This window comes from Girardinichthys multiradiatus, chromosome 2 (genome assembly GCF_021462225.1).
Source record: "Girardinichthys multiradiatus isolate DD_20200921_A chromosome 2, DD_fGirMul_XY1, whole genome shotgun sequence".
NCBI classification, from domain to species: domain Eukaryota; kingdom Metazoa; phylum Chordata; class Actinopteri; order Cyprinodontiformes; family Goodeidae; genus Girardinichthys; species Girardinichthys multiradiatus.
Genome location: NC_061795.1, coordinates 767,453 through 790,681, shown reverse-complemented (window position 1 = coordinate 790,681; position 23,229 = coordinate 767,453). Strand labels below are relative to the sequence as shown.

At 39.3% G+C, this 23,229-nt stretch overlaps 1 protein-coding gene across 1 annotated transcript; it reads left to right on the top strand.

Annotated features, from left to right (window-relative positions):
• The first annotated feature begins 1,055 nt into the window (after positions 1-1,055).
• ckmt1 (creatine kinase, mitochondrial 1) lies at positions 1,056-18,765 on the top strand. Its single transcript, XM_047384728.1, has 9 exons — positions 1,056-1,371; positions 4,398-4,596; positions 9,764-9,859; positions 10,137-10,358; positions 11,473-11,558; positions 13,892-14,015; positions 15,207-15,341; positions 16,313-16,438; positions 17,935-18,765. The coding sequence occupies exons 1-9, from the start codon at positions 1,226-1,228 to the stop codon at positions 18,046-18,048; spliced, it is 1,248 nt and encodes a 415-aa protein (XP_047240684.1). The 5' UTR covers positions 1,056-1,225; the 3' UTR covers positions 18,049-18,765.
• Positions 18,766-23,229: the final 4,464 nt, after the last annotated feature.

Sequence of the window (23,229 nt, the reverse complement as noted above, 5' to 3'; positions counted from 1 at the left end):
TCATAGTTAGCCCCCTAAAATGTTGAAGACACATATTTTAAGAAATTATAAAGCTTAAATTGCTATCTGATCTGTAGCCTCAAAATAGCACAGAATTAAAGGACTATTTCATATATATAAAAAAAAACAAAAAAAAAAACATTGTTCAATCAAAAATGTGCTTAACTGCAAGTTTTTTACCTGCCAAATTTGTCTGACACTAGAATCATGTTTTTGGTTATTAAACTAAAAAGCAAACACATATCAGATGATTATTATCTGGAATGTATATCCCTCAAGTTATTAGGCAGGCATGTTATGTGACTTTTTAAAGCTAAGCCAAAGACCCATTTGTTCACTTAAACTAATGCTTCTTAATTTTATGCTCAATGTTTTACTGCATCTTTTGGTATTTCCTTGTTTTGTTTTAAACAGCACTGTTCTGTTTTACTGTTTTTTTTTTTATCGTTCTGTAACTGTTTAGCACTTTGTTTGGAAGTGATTTACAAATAAAGTTATTAAGTTATTATTAATATTAGACTTTTAAAAGGGGGGAAGTTCATTTTCTTATTCAGGATAAGGTCAACTGGATCCTTTTTATACTTATAGGTTAGTAAGAAAAACAGCACTACCTAGAAAAGTAAAAAGAACATAGTGGCATCTAAATGACATAAAAGTCATTTAGATGCCACTATGGTGCCAGTGTCATTCCCTTGTTGAAACTCTATTCAGATGCTGCATGAAAACCTACAGACGAACTGCTAGAACCAGCCGTTTGTATTATCTTTGTAATTGAACACATTGCTCATTTCAGTATTATTTTTGTTCAAAGTTGTTAAGATCCCATGCCAAGGGCCTAATGCGCGCTGTGTCACTCTGGGGCCACTGTTGACAGACCCCTGATTTAGAGCTAGAACATTTGTATAAATCAAAATCTGAAAATGACAGAAAATGTTCAGTAAAGTAAGAGTAATGATGTAAATTACAAACGTTTAACTAAAACATACATTTAAGACACTTTTAACGAGCTGGGTATTTTATTTTGAAGGCATATGTTCACTTCCGGTCCAGTTTCAGCTCTCTCCGTCCATCTTGATGACCCTCCCTGGTCAACCGTTGTCCTTATAATTCCATCATTTAAGCTTCATCACCTTCTCTCCATCAACCTACCTGTTCGTCCCTCCGTTCAACCCTGTCAGTAAGACCCTTTGTAAGCGCTAAATTCTAAAGAAAAGAATTAGAAAAGATGGCCAGTAGTTTCTCAAGAATCCTCTCCTCCAAGAGAAACGTCGGAATCCTGTCGTTGGTCGGAGGCTCCGTAGCGGCTGGATTTCTGCTTCACCGGGAGCAGGTCACCGCCGGAGAACCTCTGCGCAGGAGGTACCCCGCCAGGTAACAGCACCCTCCGGCCTACATGGGCATTTTATGACTTTTTAGAGACTATATGTGCAATTATCTGAATTAATATGAAATATTTAGACGGCATTTATTGAAATGATACGTTAGCGCCCTAAATATTCAGTTTGTTTTTTAAACAATAACGGTTGGAAGCTAAAGCGGGTGGAGGAGTGTAAGAAGGAAAAACCCCGCCAGTATAGTGTTACCTGGACTATATTACCGACCTTGTTAGGTATGGACCAAATTATGACGTATAAAACTCTTTCTAATATGATACAAGGACAAAGAGATGATTAAAATGAGCTATTAGACGAGGAATGGCCGACTGCTGAAAGTTCAAGGCCTAGGGGCAGAAATTGGACCGGTGCTCATCCCAGAAAATGAATAAACGAATATTATTTTAGGATGTCTAAACCGTCCAATGTCGCACACAACATAAATAAAATCTATGCAAACATTGAGAAGCACAGTTTGCTAGAGCAGGAGAGCCATATGGAGACTATTTGTGTCATATTCAGGTCAGAGAGAAACCTAATCTTAACTTTACTTTACAACACATCATAAACCCAGCCTCAGTTCCTCATAAGAAATGAGGCTATAGTGGATCTTGTCTTCTTGTCTTTCTCTTAATAAACAACAGATTGCACTGCAATCCGTTGTTCATTAATACAATTCAAAACGGTGTGACTAATAGACTACAATTTAGTTGAATAAAATACATCCTGGCCTACAGTATTCCACAGTCGTGGTTTGGGTGTGATAATCAGTCAAAGAAACGATGTGTACGTGACTCATGGCACTCCTGCATGAACTATAAAACAGCCTTACTGTATGCAGATTGGTAAAACGTTATCTGCTCCCTGGATAAAAGTCCCTTCAGGTAACAGAGGACGTTTTTGCTCATAGATTGACCTTGATTCTTCTTGCCAGGTTTAGCTATTTTCTTGTTGATCCTTTCGGATACATTTGCTACAGCATCGGGAGTTTTGCATCCTGCAGAATAATAATGTTGTAATTGACACTTTCCATATAGTTGCATATCAACTATGTCATTGTAAAGATTATTTTAAATTCAGTCATTCAACTAAAAAATTGAATATCAGATGCATGTTTATTACACAGGGACTGATGTATTTCAAGTGTTTATTTATTTTCAGTTTTATGGTAATGGTTTACAGCTAATGAAAACCCAAGAGTGAGTTGTCAGAAAAATGGAGTATTACAACGCAGGAGTTTTAATACAGAAAGGTTATGTTTTTGCCTACACCGTCATGGAGAACACTGCTCACATGACAGTTGTTCAGCAGACAGTCCCTGACACTGTCTACATGGAGAGTGAATCACAAAAGGTCATTGCAAAAGAACCTGGCTGTATTCAAGCGCATTATTGGAAAGTTAAGAGGAAGGTAAAAGTGTAGTAGATAAAGGTGCACATGCAACAGGGATAGCTGCAGCCTTAAGAGGATTGTATAGCCAAGCTTGTTTAAAAACTTTTAAATGATATTGGAGATTCACAAGATGTGGATTTTCCTTGTTGACGATAAACGATAAGATAAACGCCCGCCCCTACCTCAGAAGTGTCCGACCTGGGCTATGGTGACAAAGAACTGGGCCATTGTTCATCGGTCCAAAGTGCTGTTTCTTGATGAGAAGTAGGTCCCAGAATTTAGAGGAAGAGAGGAGAGACATCCAAGCTGCTTGAGGTCCAGTGTAACGTCTCCACAGTCACTGATGATTTGGGGAACCATGTCATCTGCTGGTGTTGGTCCACTGGGTTTTATCCAGTGTAAAGTCAGTGCATCTGTTTACTAGGAAACATTAGAGCACTTCATGCATCCCTCTGCCTACAAACATCATGGAGATGCTGAATTCATTTTCGAGCAGGACTTGGCACCTACGCACGCTGCCTGAAGTAATGCATGCTTTAAGTCCAACTGTGCTTGGTTTGGCCAGCAAACTAGAGGACATCTATGGAGTATCGTCAAGAAGACTACAGACAGCAGAGCTAACAATGCAGAAGAGCTGAAGGTCACTATCAAAGCAACCTGGACAGCCTCAACACCTCGGAACTGTTGGCTAATCGCCTCCGTGCCACACTGCATTAATGCAAAAGGAGCCCTGACCAAGTATTCAGTACATATAACATACAGCACTTAGGGTTACTTTACAGTGGACTGACATGTTTGTATTTTGTTGTTCTGTCATATTCAAATTTTCTGAGGGACCCAATTCTGACTTTTCATTAGCAGCAAGCAAATAACCATCAAAATTAACAGAAATAAACACTCCTGTATGAATAAAATGCAGATTTGCATTTAACATTTCTAATTGAATTTGACACCAAAGTTAAAGGAGGGAAAGATGACCTGAAATAGAATTTTTCAAAGATTTTTTCACAGATTTCAGTCATCCGTGGAAATGAGACTAAGCGTCAGGTTTGCTTTTACCACTGCTGAAACAACATTTGAGTGGTTTCACAGGAGATATTTAAATAGTTTGGTACCACCTAGTCAAAGTATTGACCTCAATCCAACTAAAGGTCCTTGAAGCTAGTATAATCACAGGTAATGGTTTCCTATTGGGAGAAAATTAAACATCTTCACTTTATCTTTTAACAGATTAGGTGAAAACAAAGCTGAAATAGTTACCCTAAATCCTAAAATACTTTAATAAATGCAGTCTGGTCTCTTTTTTTGTTCAATATCATAATTGTTTAATTCAATAAAGACAATTCCATTAAATAATTGACAGTTTGTCGTTTGTGTGGAGATATGTGCCACTTATCTGTGTCTCTCTTTAGTAAATAGGCCTGTTGGATTGTTAACAACAGGGTATGCTAATAGTGGAAGGCCACATGCTTAGGTTTCTGTTGCTCGTGGAAAAAACAAGTAAACGGTTCTTTTAGTGAGTCAGTTGGGTTCAGAGCTCAGCAGATTGTTAACCTTGTACAAAAGCTGCCATTAAATGCAGTCTGAAAGCTTAATGAAGTCTTGCTTTATCTCATTTTTCTATTTGCACAGTGCGGAGTACCCTGACCTGCGCAAACACAACAACTGCATGGCCAGTAACCTGACACCTGCCATCTATGCCAAGCTGTGTGATAAGACCACGCCCAATGGGTTCACACTGGACCAGGCCATCCAGACAGGTGTGGACAACCCCGGGCACCCCTTCATCAAGACTGTTGGCATGGTGGCAGGAGATGAGGAGTCCTATGAGGTCAGACGTCACACTGGGTTTGGTTTTAATCAAACAGAAATGTCCGTGTGGTCATTGTTCCCAAAAATAGCACAATTTATGCTACCAAAGATTCTTTGACAAAATGGAGCATTTCATAATCAGTCTATAAAGGGTGCAAGGTTCAAGTGTGCTGTATGCTGTGTGGAAAACAACAGTATATTTGATCTGCAGTGGAGTTAAGTATGCTCCTTTATCAAGCAGTATATATCTGGGTCATTTCTCAAAATGTTTCTGGTGTCTAAAATCGATTTAGCTTTTGGTCTGAGGAGATACATTTAACAATAAATAAATTCATCTCCAGGACACAGGTCCTGTCTTCTTCCTATGCTTCCGCTATGATGGCCAGACGTAGCTGCGCTGTTTAAATCTACATATAATTGTTCGAATAGATGAACCTACAGGCGTCTAGGAATCGTATCAAAGGTGAACCAGACTTGTGAAGACTTCTACGTTTCTCTCCCTGATATCCTGGAGGATTTCATTAGATTGTTGCATGGTGTGACATAAACAGGCAGTGTGTTTGTGGTGTTCCTTTAGTATACATCCACAAATGTATATTATGTGTCCTCAGTTTAACTCATATGTTGTAACATACCAAGAGGTTTAAAGGGATAGCACTCTTAGGGCCTGATCTTCAAAGATCCCAAAAAGGGGGCACTAAACTGCTTGTACAAAAAAAAATTGCACGTGCAATAACTGGGAGTGTTGCGTGGGATTTTCAAAGAGTGCGTGTGCAATGGATAACAAGTGCAAAAAGGTGCAGATGGCCCTATTTAAAATGAGGAAATTGCGTGTGCTACTGCCCCAAGCATGCAGGGGTTGTTGCGCTGCGTTATTATAAATGATCCAGTTGCTGATTTTTTCCTTCTGTTCCACTCTTGCTTTTCTGGACTGTTACAGTTTGTTAACCTTTCTTGTCGTTATTCACAGCAACAGGTTTGTCATCGCAGCCTCTGCCGTGATGAGTTTATTTCTCTTCTCTGTTCATGTGCGCTTGGCGCCTCTGAGTGCGTAATTGCACATATAGAAGGTTGAGTCTGAAGATGTTCTGCGGGCAGATGTTTCATTTTTGTGGTCCGGACGAGCCCAGTGAGGCAAAGACTACATCCTGCTTTGCCTTTAACTGGTGTACTTGCTTGTCATGTTGATGATTTTATGTGGAATGGATCACACATGTTTTTAGAGTCAGTCATACCTCACCTGAGGTCAAAGTTTAATGTCGGTCGTGAAGCACATAATAGCTTTTCCTATGTGGGGGTAGATCTTGTTACTGAAGGTAAGAAGGTGCAAATACACCAAGAAACATACATTCAGCACTTGGAGTCCATACACCTCTCACCCTCACGAGCAGCAGAGTCAGCTTCACCTCTCACTGAAAAGGAGACAGAGCAGCTCAGATCTAAGACTTCTGTGGGTGGCGAGACAGAGCAGGCCTGATGTCATGTTTGATGCTAGTCATTTAGCATCTCGTCTCAAACATGCTACAGTACAGACCATTAATGAAGCAAACAGAGTTGTGTGTAAGCTCAAGGCCAAGCCAGTTGAATTGAATTTTCAACACATTGGGGAAGACAGTAACTTAAAGATAGTTACATTTACTGATGCATCTTTTGGAAATCTTTCAGATGGGGGTACTCAAGGCGGGCACTTCATTGTATTGATGGGTGACAATGGGCGGTTCTCTCCCATTTCATGGCAGTTAAAGAGAATTAAGAGAATTGTCAGAAGCACTCTGGCAGGTGAAACACTTGCTATGTCTGAGGGGATCGATAATGCCATTTTTCTTTCCACGCTCTTTTCTGAACTCAGTGCTGGTAGTACTGCTTATCCTCCTATAATCTGTGACTGATAATTTCTCTCTTGTTGATGCACTTAAGTCAACTAAGTTTGTTGCAGAGAAAAGGTTACGGCTGGAAATCAGTTCAATTAAAGAGCTGATTCAAACTAAGAGAGTTGTGGTCTCAAACAAAAGACCAACTCGCAGACTCTTTAACAAAGAAGGGAGCATCCACAACCTCACTTCTTAAGGCTCTTTATGAAGGCCTTTGGAAAATTCAATAAATTCATTCACAAGATGTTTCACAGTCTATCAGGTTGAAACTGTTCTAACAAAATCCTTAACGGCTGTGTTTTCTCATGAATCTTAAAAATATATATATCTTTATTTTGTTTGGTTTTTTTTTTTAGAAAAAGTGGGAGATTGTTACTCCTTTATTTCTTCGTATTACATGTTCATCCGCCAGGGGCACTGGTTTTGTGAGGAGCGTATGTTGGGAGTGGGTACTCTTCGGAGGAGGAAGAGTCGGTCCGGACAAATGTTCATGGCGGAATAAAGTTAAAAAAGAAACAAGTTATTTTTTTCTGACTAACATTCTCCAAAGTAGCGCGTGCCCTCAGCCATCGGTGCGAACACGGGGCAGCTGGTCTAGGCTGACAGCATCATAGGAGCACGCACAGCTTGTTAACTGTTTTGATTGACGTAGCTCACAACAAATTGGACGATAAATATTAACAATAAAATAGACAAACATGCCTGTCAATTAATTTATTAGAGGTTTGTCTCCCCTGATCTTTTAATTCTTTTCGGAGACCCTGTCGTGGTGCAACTTTTTGGACTTTGTTGTGGTTTGTGTTTTGACTTTGGTTTGGTTTTGTTGTCATGGTTGTTTTGTTTATTTCCTTCTACTGCCTCCTAGTGTTTCTTGTTTTCTCTCCCCTCGCTTCTTGTTCCCTTTCTGTGGTTTAGGTTTTGTTTATTTTTGGTCAGTTTCTTTATGGGTTCTTTGTTAATTATTAGGTTCTGGTGTTTCTTCTGTTCCTTCTAGTTTCTCGGTTTACTTTAGCTAATCATTATTGTTTCTCTGGTTATTTATCTTTGTCCTGGTTTCCTGATTCTTGTTTGTTTTTCAGTCCTTATTGTTTTTGTTATGTTTCCCCTCTGGATTTATGTTCTGGTTTAGTTCTCGTGTTTTGTTCTAGCCTTGTCACCTTAGCAACTATTCACATTCCCCCAGTTCTCTACAGCCTGGTCCACACCCGAATTTCATTCTCCTCTGATTACCTGGCTCTGTGTCTCATTGGTTCATACCTCACTCCCCTCTGTTTATAAGCTCTCTGGTTTTGATTGTTCTTCGCTGGTTCCTTCTGTTACTACCCCGTTCCTTACCACGTCTAGACCTTGTTTATGCTTCGCTCCTGCAGAGTGGCTTTTTGTAAGTTTTTGGGCTTAATACCTTTGTACACCTGCAGTGATTTTGCTACGTTTTGCTTTGTTTTTGTAAACGTTAAGGATTTCGACTATGCTACGTTTTTGCTACGTTTTGTAAAGGACTTTGGAATAAAGAAGAAGTTTTCCTCTAACATGCTGCTGTCCAGCTCTTACCTGCACGTTGGTCCTTCCCTAAACACCACCATGACAGACTCAGTGTTCTTTTTTATATACTATATGTTTGAAGTGTTTGGTGTTTATCATAAACAGCCACAATATTTAAGCCTGAATATAATATTAGAAACATGGATATAGTTTGTTGTAAGAGTTTGCAATCTGTATGTTATAGCTTTGCTCATTTTAAAACATAACATCACACCAGGTTCCTGCAAAGAATTCAAATTGAACATACTACATAAAATGTAATATTTTCCAATAATTTTACTGAATTCGTTTTGTTTGTTCTGCCAATATTCTAACGATATACAACGTGTTTGTTTGTTTTATTTGTTCTTTGGTGGCATGAAGTCATTTTTTACTGTGTAAACCCTCCCCTGTCATATGTTCACATTCAAACAACATAATCAAACGGATTCAGCTCCGATTGCTCTGCATCGACACAATGTTGCTGTCAATAATGCAGTTTGTTTAGTTTAGTGACCAGGGTAAAGCTTACACTGTTTTTCACCACATGGAATAGGTTGCCTTAAAATGGTGATTTCTCACCTGCTAAAAAGTGATTCTAGCATCTAGTTTGCAAATGAAGGTTTTAATCTGCCTCATAATGTCTTTATGTCTTTTCTATTAATTATAAAATCAACATCAAAGCACAGTGAGTCTTTTGCATGGTGTGCAATTACAGTTAACAGGCTGTTATCAGTTATGTGCACACCTCTGCGTCATCAGGTTTGTGCTTCAGCAGCAGATTATCTCACTGACAGGACTGGTGCGCTGGAATGATCCAGATGCAAGAAAAAAAATGTTGCAAGGAGTTTTGTCATAGGAGAAGTGTCATGGCTTCTGTTTGTTATTGGCTCCAAATCCCTTAGATAATCCTCATAGAATCCTCTATTCTCATCTATTTTTATTATTTTAATTGTTGACAACCCAAATCTGTCGACACAAGTACAGAAGATTTTCTCTCTCCTTTCTCTGTCGTTCTATGCATGCCTCCCTCGGACCACAGTGACAGCAGACAATGTTGCTTCCCAGATAGTACCTGCATTTCTAACATGTCTAGAGTCCAGACGCAAAAACAGCGCCGCAATCCGTTTCATGTTTGAGAAATCGCATTGCGGGTGGTAAGGGATTACATTTGCATATCCCCCTCCCATAAACTTGAATGTTTGGGTCATTATCAGATGTTTTGCATATTCGTTGAGGTAAACACCCTAAAACGTTTGCGCCCGCTGTTCCACTGATTTTACCGATTAGCACCCGATTATAGGAGCTTTGTGGACGCAAACAGGTTTGCCTGAGGTTATGCACACATAAACCATCAGGCCCTTAGTGTATGTAAACTTCTGAATGTGTAAACATTTTGGAGTGGCCAGCCAGAGTACCAACTTGAATCTGACTGAGGATCTGTAGGGGGAGCTAAATATTAGGGTGATGGCAAAGAGACGTCCTACTTTAAAGGCTTGGGGCTCCTCACTAAAGTGAAATCTTCAAACTACCATTGGGTACATGAAAAAGCTGATCAGAAGAGAATAGTGTAAATAATTTGGAATGCACTTTTTTATTGCAATGTAAATAAAAATAGATAGATCCTGTTATGAATTGGAACTGCTTTTGTATTGTTTTATTATGTTTTGAGAGATATTTGTCTCATTTCATGTCTAAAACACGCTTTCATGTTAGATGAAAATTATTCAGGATCTAAATCTGTCGTGGGTGTGAATAATCTTGGGATTAACTGATGAATATGTTTCTCTTTAGGTGTTTGCAGACCTGTTGGACCCTGTTATCAAAGAGAGGCACAATGGCTATGATCCCAACACAATGAAACATCCCACTGACCTGGATTCCAGCAAGGTACTGACTACCTATGACAGGTTCCTTCTCTATTGTACTGGGTCTCTGGTTAGAACATGTTTTTATTGCACAGATTTGTATTTTAGGTCATTTCAGGGGAATTTCCTCTAGCTCTTTGCCATTTCTTGAAACCAACCACAGCCATCTTAGAGGATATAATTGTATAGCAGCCACTCCCTAGAGATGTTTTCATAGAAACAATCGGATGAATTCAGGAAAACTTCTAGAAGATTTAAATGTTAAAAATGATGTATATCCTTAAGCATATTTGTTTCAGCTTCATTCAGGTAACTTCGATGAGCGTTACGTGCTGTCGTCCAGGGTGAGGACAGGCCGTAGCATCAGGGGCCTGAGCCTGCCCCCTGCCTGCACCCGGGCAGAACGCAGAGAAGTGGAAAGGGTGGTGGTGGATGCTCTCGCTGGGCTGAAGGGAGACCTGGCTGGCAGATACTACAGTCTTACTCAAATGACAGAGAAGGAGCAGCAACAGCTCATTGATGTAAGTGATGCATGGTGTCAGTAATAATAACCTGCTGTACTAAAGATATGTTTTAACTTCTACAAAAATCATTCATTGGAAAAAAAATCTGTGTTTCAGTAAACCATCATAAAAATGGATAGATCATAATTTTTGCAACTTCTTCATAATGCTGAGTAACATTGTTTGGATCATGTTCACCTGAAGACATTTTTAGCCATTTCCCTGGGAATAATGTGGGACGTCCTAATTTATTCCTCACCGGAAACTGCATTTATTATTACATTTTACAGAAAAATTTAGATGGTCTACAGTTTGGATTGTTTGGTTAGGTTGCTGAATATGTCAATATTGTTAAAATGTGTATTTAAAATCTACACGTCCAACTATGTTGGAAAAACACACAGGATTTCATAGGGTGTCCTAACTTTTTCACTTGATGGTACATCATGTAAAAGGACTTTGAGGCGTGAGATTCAAGCAAAGCAGATTGTGTTATGGCCGTATATAATATACTAAATTATTGAGATGCACTTTATATATTATACAAACGTTAAAACATGGATGTTAAAAAGGAAATATTACCAGAGGTGTAGTAGCTGGAAGGTCCTCTCATTAGGTTGTGTCTTATAACCTTCGGCTTGGATCTACGTCACACTCTGTCCACCCCTGAAAGAATGAATGGTTTGAGTTGATAAAGTGAAGATTTATCTGGGAATTCATCATCTGAGGTGGAGGAAGTGAAGACAACTGATGTCTGAGTGCAGCAGCTTGGAGACGCCTCCTTATAAACCAATGTAAACCTAAATGTGATTCATTTGAAATATAAAACTTTCATAATCTTCTTAGTTTTTTCAAGCTTTAAATATATGTACAACCTTTAAAATAAGACATTTTTTGTTATTTTGCTTTTTCAAGAATTAATTTTTTCTGCTTTAAATTCTTTTTTATAGTATTTTTAGTATAGCATTTTTATAGTATATGTATATGTAGAGGGTTGTTTTTACTCTTTTTACTATATTTTTTTGTACTTAGCGTTATGTTATTGAATTATAATATTGTAGTTTGTCCTAATTGGTGAATACTGTCCAGCCTAAGTTGTGAATAAAATATTGATTTTGTGTATTTTTATTAGGATCACTTCCTGTTTGACAAGCCTGTGTCACCACTCCTGACATGTGCAGGCATGGCTCGTGATTGGCCCGATGCCCGTGGTATTTGGTAAGCAGGAATAACAATATTCTGCCCATTAGGCAAACTGTATTTATGGTATGTTTGTTTTGTGACTGGACTTTTCTATCAATAAAAAAAAACCATACAGTTCATACTCAAACCATCTTTTCATTTTCTATCACTCACTGCAGTAATGTCCTCTCTGTTTTTGCTGAGCTGTGGTGAAAATGCATTCACTGGCAATGCTACAAGCTTTGAGTTTCAGTGTGTGTACAGGAATATCCCAGTTCAACGTGTCTGTCGGCTAAAATCAATCACCTACCCCCCTGTTTATTTCCTCTGCAAGGCCTATCAGACACTCCTCTTCTTAAGTATTCGACCTTTATCTCCTCTTTCAGGGGAACAGTTGTTTGTCCCTCTAGGTCTCCTCTAATGTATTCTGGGATCTACAGTTGGTTGGCATTTCCTCTCCTACTGCAGACAACACCCTCTGTTAATCGTCAAACAAAAGAAAGGAGACTGGTTTGGGGCGTAAAATGGTTTTGTTGCTTTAAAACTTGAAACATATTCTGCTTGAATGACGCCAGGAGATTAATCGTCAACATAAAGACTTGGTAGGAAACATTACTGTCTTTAGTGAAAAAAAAAAACATCTTTCACCACGTCTCTAAGGACTTGAAGTGTGGGGTGAGTGCAAAAGGGGACATTTTTCTGGTTATGGTGCTAATTATTAGGATTCACCCTCTTGCATCTTTAGTGATCTAATTCCAATCATTTTCTGTTTTCAGTCTGGACCATAACGTTGGACATCTAGACACATTTGTGTACTTCTTGAACTCCTTCTTGAACAATGATATTTGTGAAACAATTGATTTTTTTTTTTACCTGTATGTTTTTGCATAAAAAGTTTAAAACGTTTATTAACAGATTTGTGGACTCAGAAACAAGCATCGCTATTTGTACCAAGAAGAAATATATTTGAGAGTAGAAGTGTCAGTCCTGCAGGCAACTCCTAGTTTCTGTGTCACAATAGATGACATATCTCAGGCCAGTAAGAGGTTTACAAACATCCATTATCTCCATCAGTGTCATTTTCATTTCAGGCTCTTAATGATGCATTTGAAGCATTTTTTCTTCATGCTGGTATGACAAACAGCCTCATCAAATGTTAAGAACAAGAATTTGGTTCACAAGGTTGATTTTATTATGAATTTTATTTAATCCTGCAAAATATTTCAAATCACAGTCATTATAGCAATATGAATGTTTGAGACATTGCAGTGGTAAAGCACAGCTTGCATGTAGTAGAGTATTTTAAGTGTCATGCAGTGAGATTCTGCATGCCAGACCTGTCCTTGATGATGACACCAGATCCAGATGTTTAATTACTGTGATGCTAAAGCTCACAGTTAATGGTTGTGATGATGGAGAAGAAATGACAGTCATGAAAATGGAGGTTAATAATAATCAACATCGTAATAGTCAGCATACAGCATCACAACTACATGCTTCATCTTCTACATCTCTGATTTTCTCTAAACCACACAGAGTATCGAGTAGTTTAGTCTCAGCCTCACTATATTTGAATTAATGTCCCTTAGCAATTTGCATAGAAACCACATACTTTTTATAGCTGTGGTGTAATTTTGGTTGAATATAGAATGGCTCTTATTAGGAATTTAATTCCTCTTCTTCTAGCGAGAAGACATGATTTTTGAGCGTGCAGCCAGGAGAATCACACACACACACACGCCGAGTTTATTTACATCGGTTTGCATACATAAATAGAGGTTTTTTTTAAGGATCGGTCTGGTAATCTGACATGTGTGCTCAATTCCATGTTGATTGGGACGTAGAAAGACATTCTGCTTGGATCAAGGTTTATACATCTGGATTTTTTTGTGCGTGAACCTTCTTGATTGTTAGCATATGGCAGGTTTTAGTTGCGAATGCATTTAAGTCTTTGCACAAGAGACCCCAGAAGCTTGATGTTACCCAGCTTTACTCATTCCAAAACCAGTTTTAATGTTTGTTTGGGACCATGCTTTGCATCGTAGTACCACCACCGTGCTTGTGGTTCCTGGGTGATTCCTAAACACCCTGAACTAATTTTTTCCAATTCGAGGCAATAGTTTGGGTCAAATGAGAGAAACTTGGACAAAGCTGTCCCGAAGAACAATGACCCTAAAGACGCATGGGAACTGACCAACCAGTCTAGTATACATTGGTTTTAAAGGCCATTGAAGTGTAATTTATGTCAACAATGACTGAATGTGAGCTTTTGATGGACAATGTAGGTTGGTGCAACTGTAAAGGACAGAACGTGCTTAAATAACATGGATCTGAGCTGTTTATCAAGCAAAGAACTTCCCTCTGTGCAGGCACAACAATGAGAAGACATTTCTGATTTGGGTCAATGAGGAGGATCACACCAGAGTTATCTCCATGGAGAAGGGAGGTAACATGAAGAGGGTCTTCGAGAGGTTTTGCAAAGGTCTCAAAGAGGTAAGATGTGGTTGCAGTTGAGAATGGATCCTTCTAGATTATTTATGATCTTGAGGGAAAACAGAGAGTAAACAGCCATTCTAGGCTATATTTGTCATTGTGTGTGATATTTACTAAATGTATCTGGTGCTTGTACTGAGTTAAGCTCAGCCAATTTGAAATACAGCCCAGAACTGAGCTGCTCTGCATTATCTAATATAGATGGTGGATATTGTTATTATGGACGGTTTCTGCTCTTAGACGGCTTTATAAATTCAACGAGGGGGACTTAGGTTTGTCTAAAAGCAGGAAACTGGTGAACATAAGTCCTCCGTCTCCTTCTAAAATAAAGCCTGTTGACAGACATAAAGAACACACTGTCCAAAAATGGTCATGTGAACATAAATTATTTATTCAAACATTCCATGTTCCCCATTAGTCAAAGAGCAAAGGACAAGCAATGCAGCTTGTGGTGCTGCTCTGTTGCACAACTAACAGGCAGCTCTCCTACACACGTTTTTGGTTTGATGTCCCAGAAAAAAATGAAATTCTGTTACGTGCTTACTGGAACTAATGCCCACATGACTTTAGCATGACACACAGGCGCCATGCATTGAGTCAGGACTGCTGCAGAAACAGAAGCATCCTCAGAAGAACACAGAACTGGTTCTTTTTAAAGGCCAATAAAGTTCTGGGAGTAGATTAACATACTGCTTTGACAGGTTGACCTGAATGTAATTGATGTATAATTTACATGAAATGTCAGCATTTTCACTCTCCGCCACTAGTGTTTATGTCCTAACTGCTCCCTTAGCAACAAACTGATACAATAATCACAACTATGCAGCTTAAGCTCTTAAAAGTCAATCGACAGCATGGTGATATGTGTAGACCAGTAGGGATACCTGTCAGCGCTATAATTTACAGTTCTCACACTGCTTCAAGATCTGTTAACACGTTAATACATATTTCTATCCATCAGAACATCAGCAATTTTCTCTGCTTTAATTTGAGCCATATTTTATATAAATTAGATAAGAAATAAGGGCGCCACCACCTGTTGTGACAGATGCACGCTCATCCTGCATCAGAACAGCGTGGTTTGGTTGATATGAGTATAGCAATGGCACCTGCGTGTGCACATCACTATCTGTTCCAGCTAATAGGCGATGTCCAATCCAGTAATATATATCAATGGTAATGCCCCATCAGGTGGAGCGTCTAATCCAGGAGAGAGGCTGGGAGTTCATGTGGAACGAGAGGCTTGGCTACGTCCTGACCTGCCCCTCCAACCTGGGAACTGGACTCAGGGCTGGTGTCCACGTTAAGCTGCCCCTGCTAGCTAAGGTAACACAAACGTTGAACATCTTTACATGGGTTTTTATCAATGGAAATCTGACAAGCAGCAATCTGTTTTAAATGTCATTTGACTTAGATTTGTTTTGCTTAGATAATGGTTTATAAATGCCTATAACTACAAGATGACACATACAGTCCCTTCCAAAAATATTACTATCTCTTGAACTTATCTACATTGTGTCACATTTCAGCTGCAAACTGGGTTATATCTCGACCAACTTTGCTCATCTAGAGACTGAAATCTTTGCCCATTTTTCTTTGCAAAACATTACAAGCTCAGTCAGATTGGATGGAGCGCATCTATGACCAGATGTTTTTCAGTCTTGTCACAGGCTCAACTGGGCATACGTCTGGACTTGGACATGACCATTCTAACACATGAATATGCTTTCATCTTAGCTGTTCTTTTGTAGCTCTGGTTTACTGTTTAGTGCCACTGTCCTGCTGGAGGGTGAACCTCTGCCCTGGGTTTTCTGCTGCCTCTGTTCCATCTATGTTCCCAGTACCAGTGGTCAGCTTTCCTGTTGCTGCTTAAGAAAAGCTTCCCCACATCATGATGCTGCTGCCACCACCTGCCACGGTGGAGATGTTGTGTTCAGGGAGATGTGTAATGTTGGCTTCCTGTCGCCTGTAGAGTTTCTTCTGTGTTTGCTGGGTCTTTAAATCTGTCACATAAAATCCCGTTAAAAAGACATTGATGGTGTGTGGTTGTGTCAAAATGTAAAAAAGGTTTTGTAAGTCCCATTGTATTTGTTTTACTGAACATTTTTAGATGACATGTTTTTGAAAGCTCCTATGCTACTTTTCACCTGGTTATTTGGGAGAGTTTCTTTATTACACACTGGCAGTAAACTTCCAGATTTACGAAAGCTGCCAGCAGGTACCTGGTGTTGAATGTGGCTATTTTGGGAATTGGTGTTTGACAGTGTTCAGCATGACTCCTTTCCTCTACCTTACAGGATCCCCGCTTGAGTAAGATCCTAGATAACCTGCGTCTCCAGAAGCGCGGGACCGGTGGCGTGGACACCGCTGCTGTAGGCGGTGTGTTTGACATCTCCAACCTGGACCGCCTGGGACATTCAGAGGTAGGGTGGGGAAAACGTGACGTGTCTTTTATCAGTCAATTATATTTGGATGCTGAACTGTTTCACTGGAGTTCAGTATCAGTTAATCAATGCATTCAGTTGATGTAAATTTTAGTTGTCAGAACCGATTAACACAATGTTTAAATGGTCTGGAACTGTTTTAGTTTTTTTTAAGCATCTTTTAAGAAAGCTACAAAAATGCGATTCTGCTTATTTGATGTATATTTTCCAGATGAGCCAACAGGATGATTTATCTGAATTATTAGATGTACTGTAACATGTCTAGCTTGTTGAGACGACTCTGATGACCGAGACCTCTTTGATTTCTTACTCCTGTTGTTTGGCTAACTGGCAGACTGCTGCGTGGTTGAGATGTATTCCTGCCTCCACAAGCCTGAGTTTGCTTCTGCAGAGCCTGATTAGAACATTGGAAATTCATTTTTGTTGCAATAGAAAGTAAACATCTAAAAAGCCACTGTGCATTGTGGTGTATGGGCCTGTATTGGAGAACACAAATTAAGTATTGAATTGCCCTGCTTATGTGCTACGTTATAGATTTAGATGTGTTTATTTTCCTGCTGTAAAAACTGTTTTATTTGTTGCTAGTTTTAATGAGAACAAGGGAAAGCTCACTGTTCATGGAAAATAAGAGGTATGAATTTCGCAATAATCAGGAAATGAATGAACCCTTCTTCACGCTATGCTTGCAAGTATGCAGGAGAAACTGCAGTAGTTTCTGATAATGAAAACAAAGAAAGGTCAAATCCAGGTTGTGTTTTGTCTCTCCCTGGCTACTGTAGAAACCTGTGACATCTGTTAATGATGGATTATCCCAGAGGAGGTTTTTATAAGCTAGGGCACTTATACTGTAGGTATATAGTGACGAATGAGATTATTATCTAGTGTTTCTTTCTGTATAAAAAAGGATTTGTATTACAGAACAGTTGTGTTCACGTCCTGGGAAAAACTGAATGTCTGTTTCCAATTTACATTGAATATGAATAACACACAGAACTATAACTAAATGATACCAGGGACAGTTCTATACAATTTCTTAGTTATGTATACCAAGGTTTACACATCTGTATTCAACATTTTGGCTGTGAGTTATTCTTTGTTTTACCTGATCTTAAAAGACATAGGTTTAGTTTCTTCTTTCTTCCCTGTTAAAAGCAGGCCACTTATGTTTATAGTTGATAATCTCTGTAAAATATGTGGCCATGGTTCAGAGTTGCTTGTTGCTGATTATCTATAGCCAGTGGCAGCAGCTCTGACTTGAGGCTAAAAAGGTTGCATGATCAAATAATTCAAAAAATAGAGTTTTATCATTTTTATAATGAATTTATTACTCATTGAATCAAATAGCAGTCAAATGATCACAGATGTTGGTGGAAATGCTTTAATTGTTTGATTCTGTGTGTGCAGTAAGGAAAAGTTTTGCAGTTTTTAATGCAAAATAAATCATGGGATATAAATGTGGCGTGTCTCTTACTTAGGTCCAGCTGGTGCAGACTGTGGTCGATGGTGTCAACTATCTAATTGAGTGTGAGAAGAGACTGGAGAAAGGCCAGGACATCAAGGTGCCCCCACCCCTTAAGCAGTTCAAGTAGACACTGATCCTTCATCGCTACACACAAACCTTTGGGCACACACACATGCACAGACACCCTGCCTTGTGGCCATAGATATTAAAACTATCTATGTTATTGTCCCATTAATTATTAATATTATTATCACTATGCTACCTTTGTAATCAACCACCCATCCCTGCTCTACACTATATTCTATAATTACATCTATATTTGTTATATGTAACTCTCTGGCTGAGCAATGTTTGGATCCCAGAACTTCTTTAAAACTGAAAATGCTCCGATTCTAATCCTGCTCTAAAAGGATAACAGTAATTTATAGACTTATGTCAAATGTGGAGCTGTTTTAATAAAACAAAGATCTGCTTCTCTGCATGGCCAAAAAGTAAAAAACAACACTCCCTCTCCCACTCCATCCACCTTTACTCTGCCGCATGTCCTGTACCATCCATCACCTCCACTCACTCCATCGTAGTGATGACCTCTTACCTGGTGCTTGTGTAGTCCATCCGTCTGTGCTATAGTCTCCATCGTGGATTGTGTGTACGTAGTTTCTTTTTCAACGTTTAATGATTTTGAATGTAGATTTACAAACTGTACATTGAAGAGATGTGTTTTCTTCAGAGGATGTGTTTCTGTGACACCTTGTTGTCACACTGGCCGGGTCGGGCTCCATACTGTAAGCTCCTGAAGCAATAACAGATGTCTTTTATTAAACAAATCATCTATTTAATAGGATCTCCTCCTCTGTTTGTTTTTCATTTCTAAATGAACTACAATTTTTTCAGTGAGGATTTATTTTCACAAACAAGGCCAAGATTTAGGTAACCATGACTACTAAGCTTTCAGGATGTAACTGTGATTAGCATAGGTTGTTGGTGCCATGCGACCATCTTTAGAAACCTGTATTAAACACTACACAAGAAGGTTCCTGTTTCCATACAGACATGAGATCTGAAGATGATCAGGATTTCTTCAGTTCAGTTAGAAATTTAAATGCTTACAGTAGTTTTGTAAAAGCATTCATAACCCTCAAACCTCCTTTTCTGGGAATATCTTTTACTGGGATTTTATGTGATAGACCATCTCAAAGCAGTGCTTCATTGTAAAGAGAAGGGAAAAGGCTTTTAAAATTTTCTTGCAAAAAACAAATCTGAAAAGTGTGGCGTGTTTTTGTATTCAGCTCTTATAGAAAATTCTCTCCAGTTTCCTTTGCCAAATAACTGAAGCAGTCAGTTTGGATTGTCGTCTGAATTTAAAATTTTAAGATATGCCACAATTCATTGGATTTAGGCCTGGGCTTTGACTGGGCCATTCTAACACATGATCTCATTGGCCTCCTGAAAGATGACACTCTCTCCTAGTCTCAAGTCTTTTGCAGCCTTCCAATTCCAACAGTTTTTCTTCCTTGACTGCTGCCCTGTTTCGGGTTTCATCAATCTTCCCATCAGCTCTTATCCGCTTCCCTGTCGCTGCTGAAGAAAAGCATTTCCACAGTATAATGCTGCCACTGCCATCAGGTGAGGACCGTGTGTTCAGGAAGATCTGCAGGGACACATAGCTTCTTTCTGCATGTTCCCCGTGTGCTCTACTTGGCTTTTGGCAAACAGGACATCCTAAGGCTTTCTTCCCTCATGGTTCAATCAGTGGTCTCATGCCGCCTTTGCCTGTGGCCATATTTATAGAGTGCATAACAGATAGTTGTTGTGTCAACATATTTTCCTAACTGACCTGTATAGAATTGCAGTTGAGCCCAAGATGAATCATTTTCCTGCCAGATTTAGATTTAAAGTAAAACATTAAATTTACTAACATGTTTCTTCTGACTCTATGTAATAAAAATGTTTTAGAGTGGTCCAGCCTGAGTCCTGAGATGAATCTAACAATCTGTGGAGGGAGCTAAATATAACCTTAACCTGGCGCTTCTAATCAAAGATGAACCATCAATATACCAGTGGAAATATGCAAAACCAAGTCAACAATTATAACATGGGTTTGATTGCTGTAATGTGAGTAAAGACTCTTCCATTGATTATTGAGAAAAGGTGTGAATAATCTTGGACATGCCAATTAATAAAATGCTCCTGTTACATTTTTGTTTTTAATTTGTTAAGACAAAAATGTCTCATTTTCAAACTGAAAAAAATGTCTTTGTTGTTTAAAGATTATTTTAAATCTAAATCCGCCTGGGTTCTGAGTAATTTTGGGCTTAACCGTGGGTTGCTTCTATGATTAATGCACTCCTTGACCCGGCTTTAGATGGACAGATCTTTGTAAAATGTTAAATGTTGCTACTCCCCATTTGGTGAGAAGAAAGGTACACCCTGGGCAGGTTGCCAGTCCATCAAAGGGCAACACAGACACACACAGGATAAACAACTATCCACGAACACGCAGTCATGTTTTTGGATTCTGAAAGGAAGCCAGAGTACCCAGGGAGAACCTACGCATGCACAGGGAGAACATGCAAACTTCATTCAGAAAGACCTCAGGTTGGTATTCGAACCCAGGACCTTCTTGCTGCAACGCCACAGCTGTACCACCGTGCAGGCCCTATTTTATTTGTAAAATAACTGAAAACGTGTGTCATTGACGTCGTCTACGATACAAATATGCGCTACTTTGTGTTGGTCTATCACAAATGAGTCACAGATTGCCATAAAACACGGTGATGTTTAAGGTGACAATATGTGAAAAATTCAATAAATACTTTTAAAAGGCATCGCATATTATATACATTACATACATAGTCTGTGTAAACCTTAGTGAAAGGACAGGAGTTGTTTTTATTTGAGTTTTTTACAAGTCCTAGTGTCCTAATCCTCTCCACCTGCTAGCCTGAAATCCTGCGCCACAATGCCCCTGTTGTCAGAAAGCTTTTAGGATATTCCACTTACACTGTTCCTCTGGGTGTTGATGTTCAAATATAATAAAAAGTTCTGTTAGTTTAAACGTGCATTTTCTCACTGCCATGAAGAAGTGAGAACATGAAAAACCTCGGCTATGAATGTTCTGCAGCTGATACAGTATTCTTGTCTGATTAAAACCTACCATGCCTAGCTATTTTACTTTCTACACCAAATAATATTATTTCGCTCCACTTTGTCCTACTTTCCATCCAGACATGGATTTCATCTTTCACTGTGCAAGTATCAGTAGCTACATCCAAATGCTCCAGGGTATGCTCAAAGCCATTTCTCTGCAGTGTAAGAAGTGTGTAGCAAGTACTTTGTCCCATTGTGAAGGAACAGATATTTTCTTGTCGTGATGAAACAGCCAGCAGATTTCCCAGTGTTTCGGTCTGGCCGCTGACGGGACAACAAGGCTTTCACTGTTGTGAGGAGACAGAGCTGGGACGTCAACTGTAGGTGGTGTGAGGTATGAGAGAGCAGTTTCTCTCTTTCTCTAAAGGGTTCTGGAAGAAGGTTCTGATGTCCTAAATACGCACAGATTTCCTCCTCCTGCTCCTCCCTCACTCTGAGCAGTCAGAGCATGTCACTAGCATACCATGGTGGACGTCTCCTCCTTGCTCCAAATGTGGCAGAGGAGCAGGGTGGTTGTCATGACAACCCCTTCTGTGAAGCAGAGGGGCTACGATGGGGGAAGGATGGGGCTTTTTGGGTAGAGAGAGAAAATCTCCACAGCACAGATGGATTGCACATTTTTAAAACGCAAGTTTTGGAAATAAAATGGTTATCTTTTGCTCTACTGCTATGTAATCTACTTATGTTAGTGCAAGCTGCTCTATGCACGCATTGTCATCATACATGGGCTTAATTAGGTCCACCTGCTGAATAAAAGCAGTGGGTGCTCTTAGTCTCATTTAGCTGCAAGATCATGTCTTTCAACTTCTGTAACTTCTATCTCAGCGCTACAGTTTACAGTAAACAGCAGCAGGTCTGAAAGAAAGGCATCGTGGGACTGAAGGATTACCACGGCTCGCTGATCTGCAGACCTGCCACAATGAGATGTAATGAGAGAAACAGGCTTTCTAAGATGTTCCACAACTCTTTGACAAGCTTTCCACCACAGAACCGTGTAGCTTTTGAACCAGTATTAGTTCTGGTTGGGCAAAGGCATCTGTTTTGTTACTTGAATATTTCAGATCATCAAACTAATTTTAAAATCAAACAAAAATCAAAAGAGCAAATACAATAAACAGTTCCCAGGTTATGATTTAATTTATTAAGAGTAAAAAAACTATCCAAACCAAGCTGACCCCATGTAGAAAAAGTAATTCCTCCCCTAGTTAAATAATAATTTAACCAATTTTTATCTTGAAAGCAAAGCTCAATTTCACCAGACAAACGTGGACTGGAATACTGCCAGACATGCACAATTAAAGGTCACTCAAATAGAATCTGGTTTACAACATGAAGCAGGCATAAAGATCACTAAAAACAATATGTTAGACCCTGGTCCGAAGTTACAAAGCTTTTAGGACTCCATCAACCCACAGAGAGCCTTTATCCCCAAATAGAAAAAACATGAAACGGTGAACATTCCCAGGAGACGTTGGTGTATCAAAATTACTCCAACGGGTCATCCAGAAGGTCACAGAAGAACCCAGAACAGCATCTAAAGCAAAGCAGAATTCAGCTGCTTCAGGTAACAGCATTTATAATTTAACAATAAGAGAGACTGGGTGAAAATAGGATCCATGGGAGAGTTCCTGGTGAAATCCACAGCTGCCCAAAGACTACACAAAGGCCTATTTTACATTTCACAAAGATCTTTTGGGACAATAACGAGTGGACAGTTAAATGTGGTCGTGGTAGTGTGATGGTCTGGGACTGTTTTGCTGCTTCAGGACCTGGACAACTAGGTGTAACTGATGGCATCCTAAATTCGGCTTTATACCTCAAAATCCTGAAGGAAAATGTTTGACCATTACTTGGTGACCTTGAGCTCAATAACCCTTGGATTCTGGAGCAGGACAACAATCCAGAGCACACCAGCAAGTTTAAAAACAACAATTAGGTTGTCGAGTGGCCTAGTCAAAGTCCAGTCAAATCCATTTGAAATCCTGTGTCATGGCCTTAAAAAGGCTGGAAAACCCTCAAATGTGGTTGAGTTAAAACAATTCTGCAAAGAAGATCCGACCAAAATTCCTCCATGATGTAAAAGACTCGTTGCCAGTTATCGTAAAGGCTTGATAGCAATTGTTGCCAGAAAAGGGTAGCACAGATTTAGGTGACCATT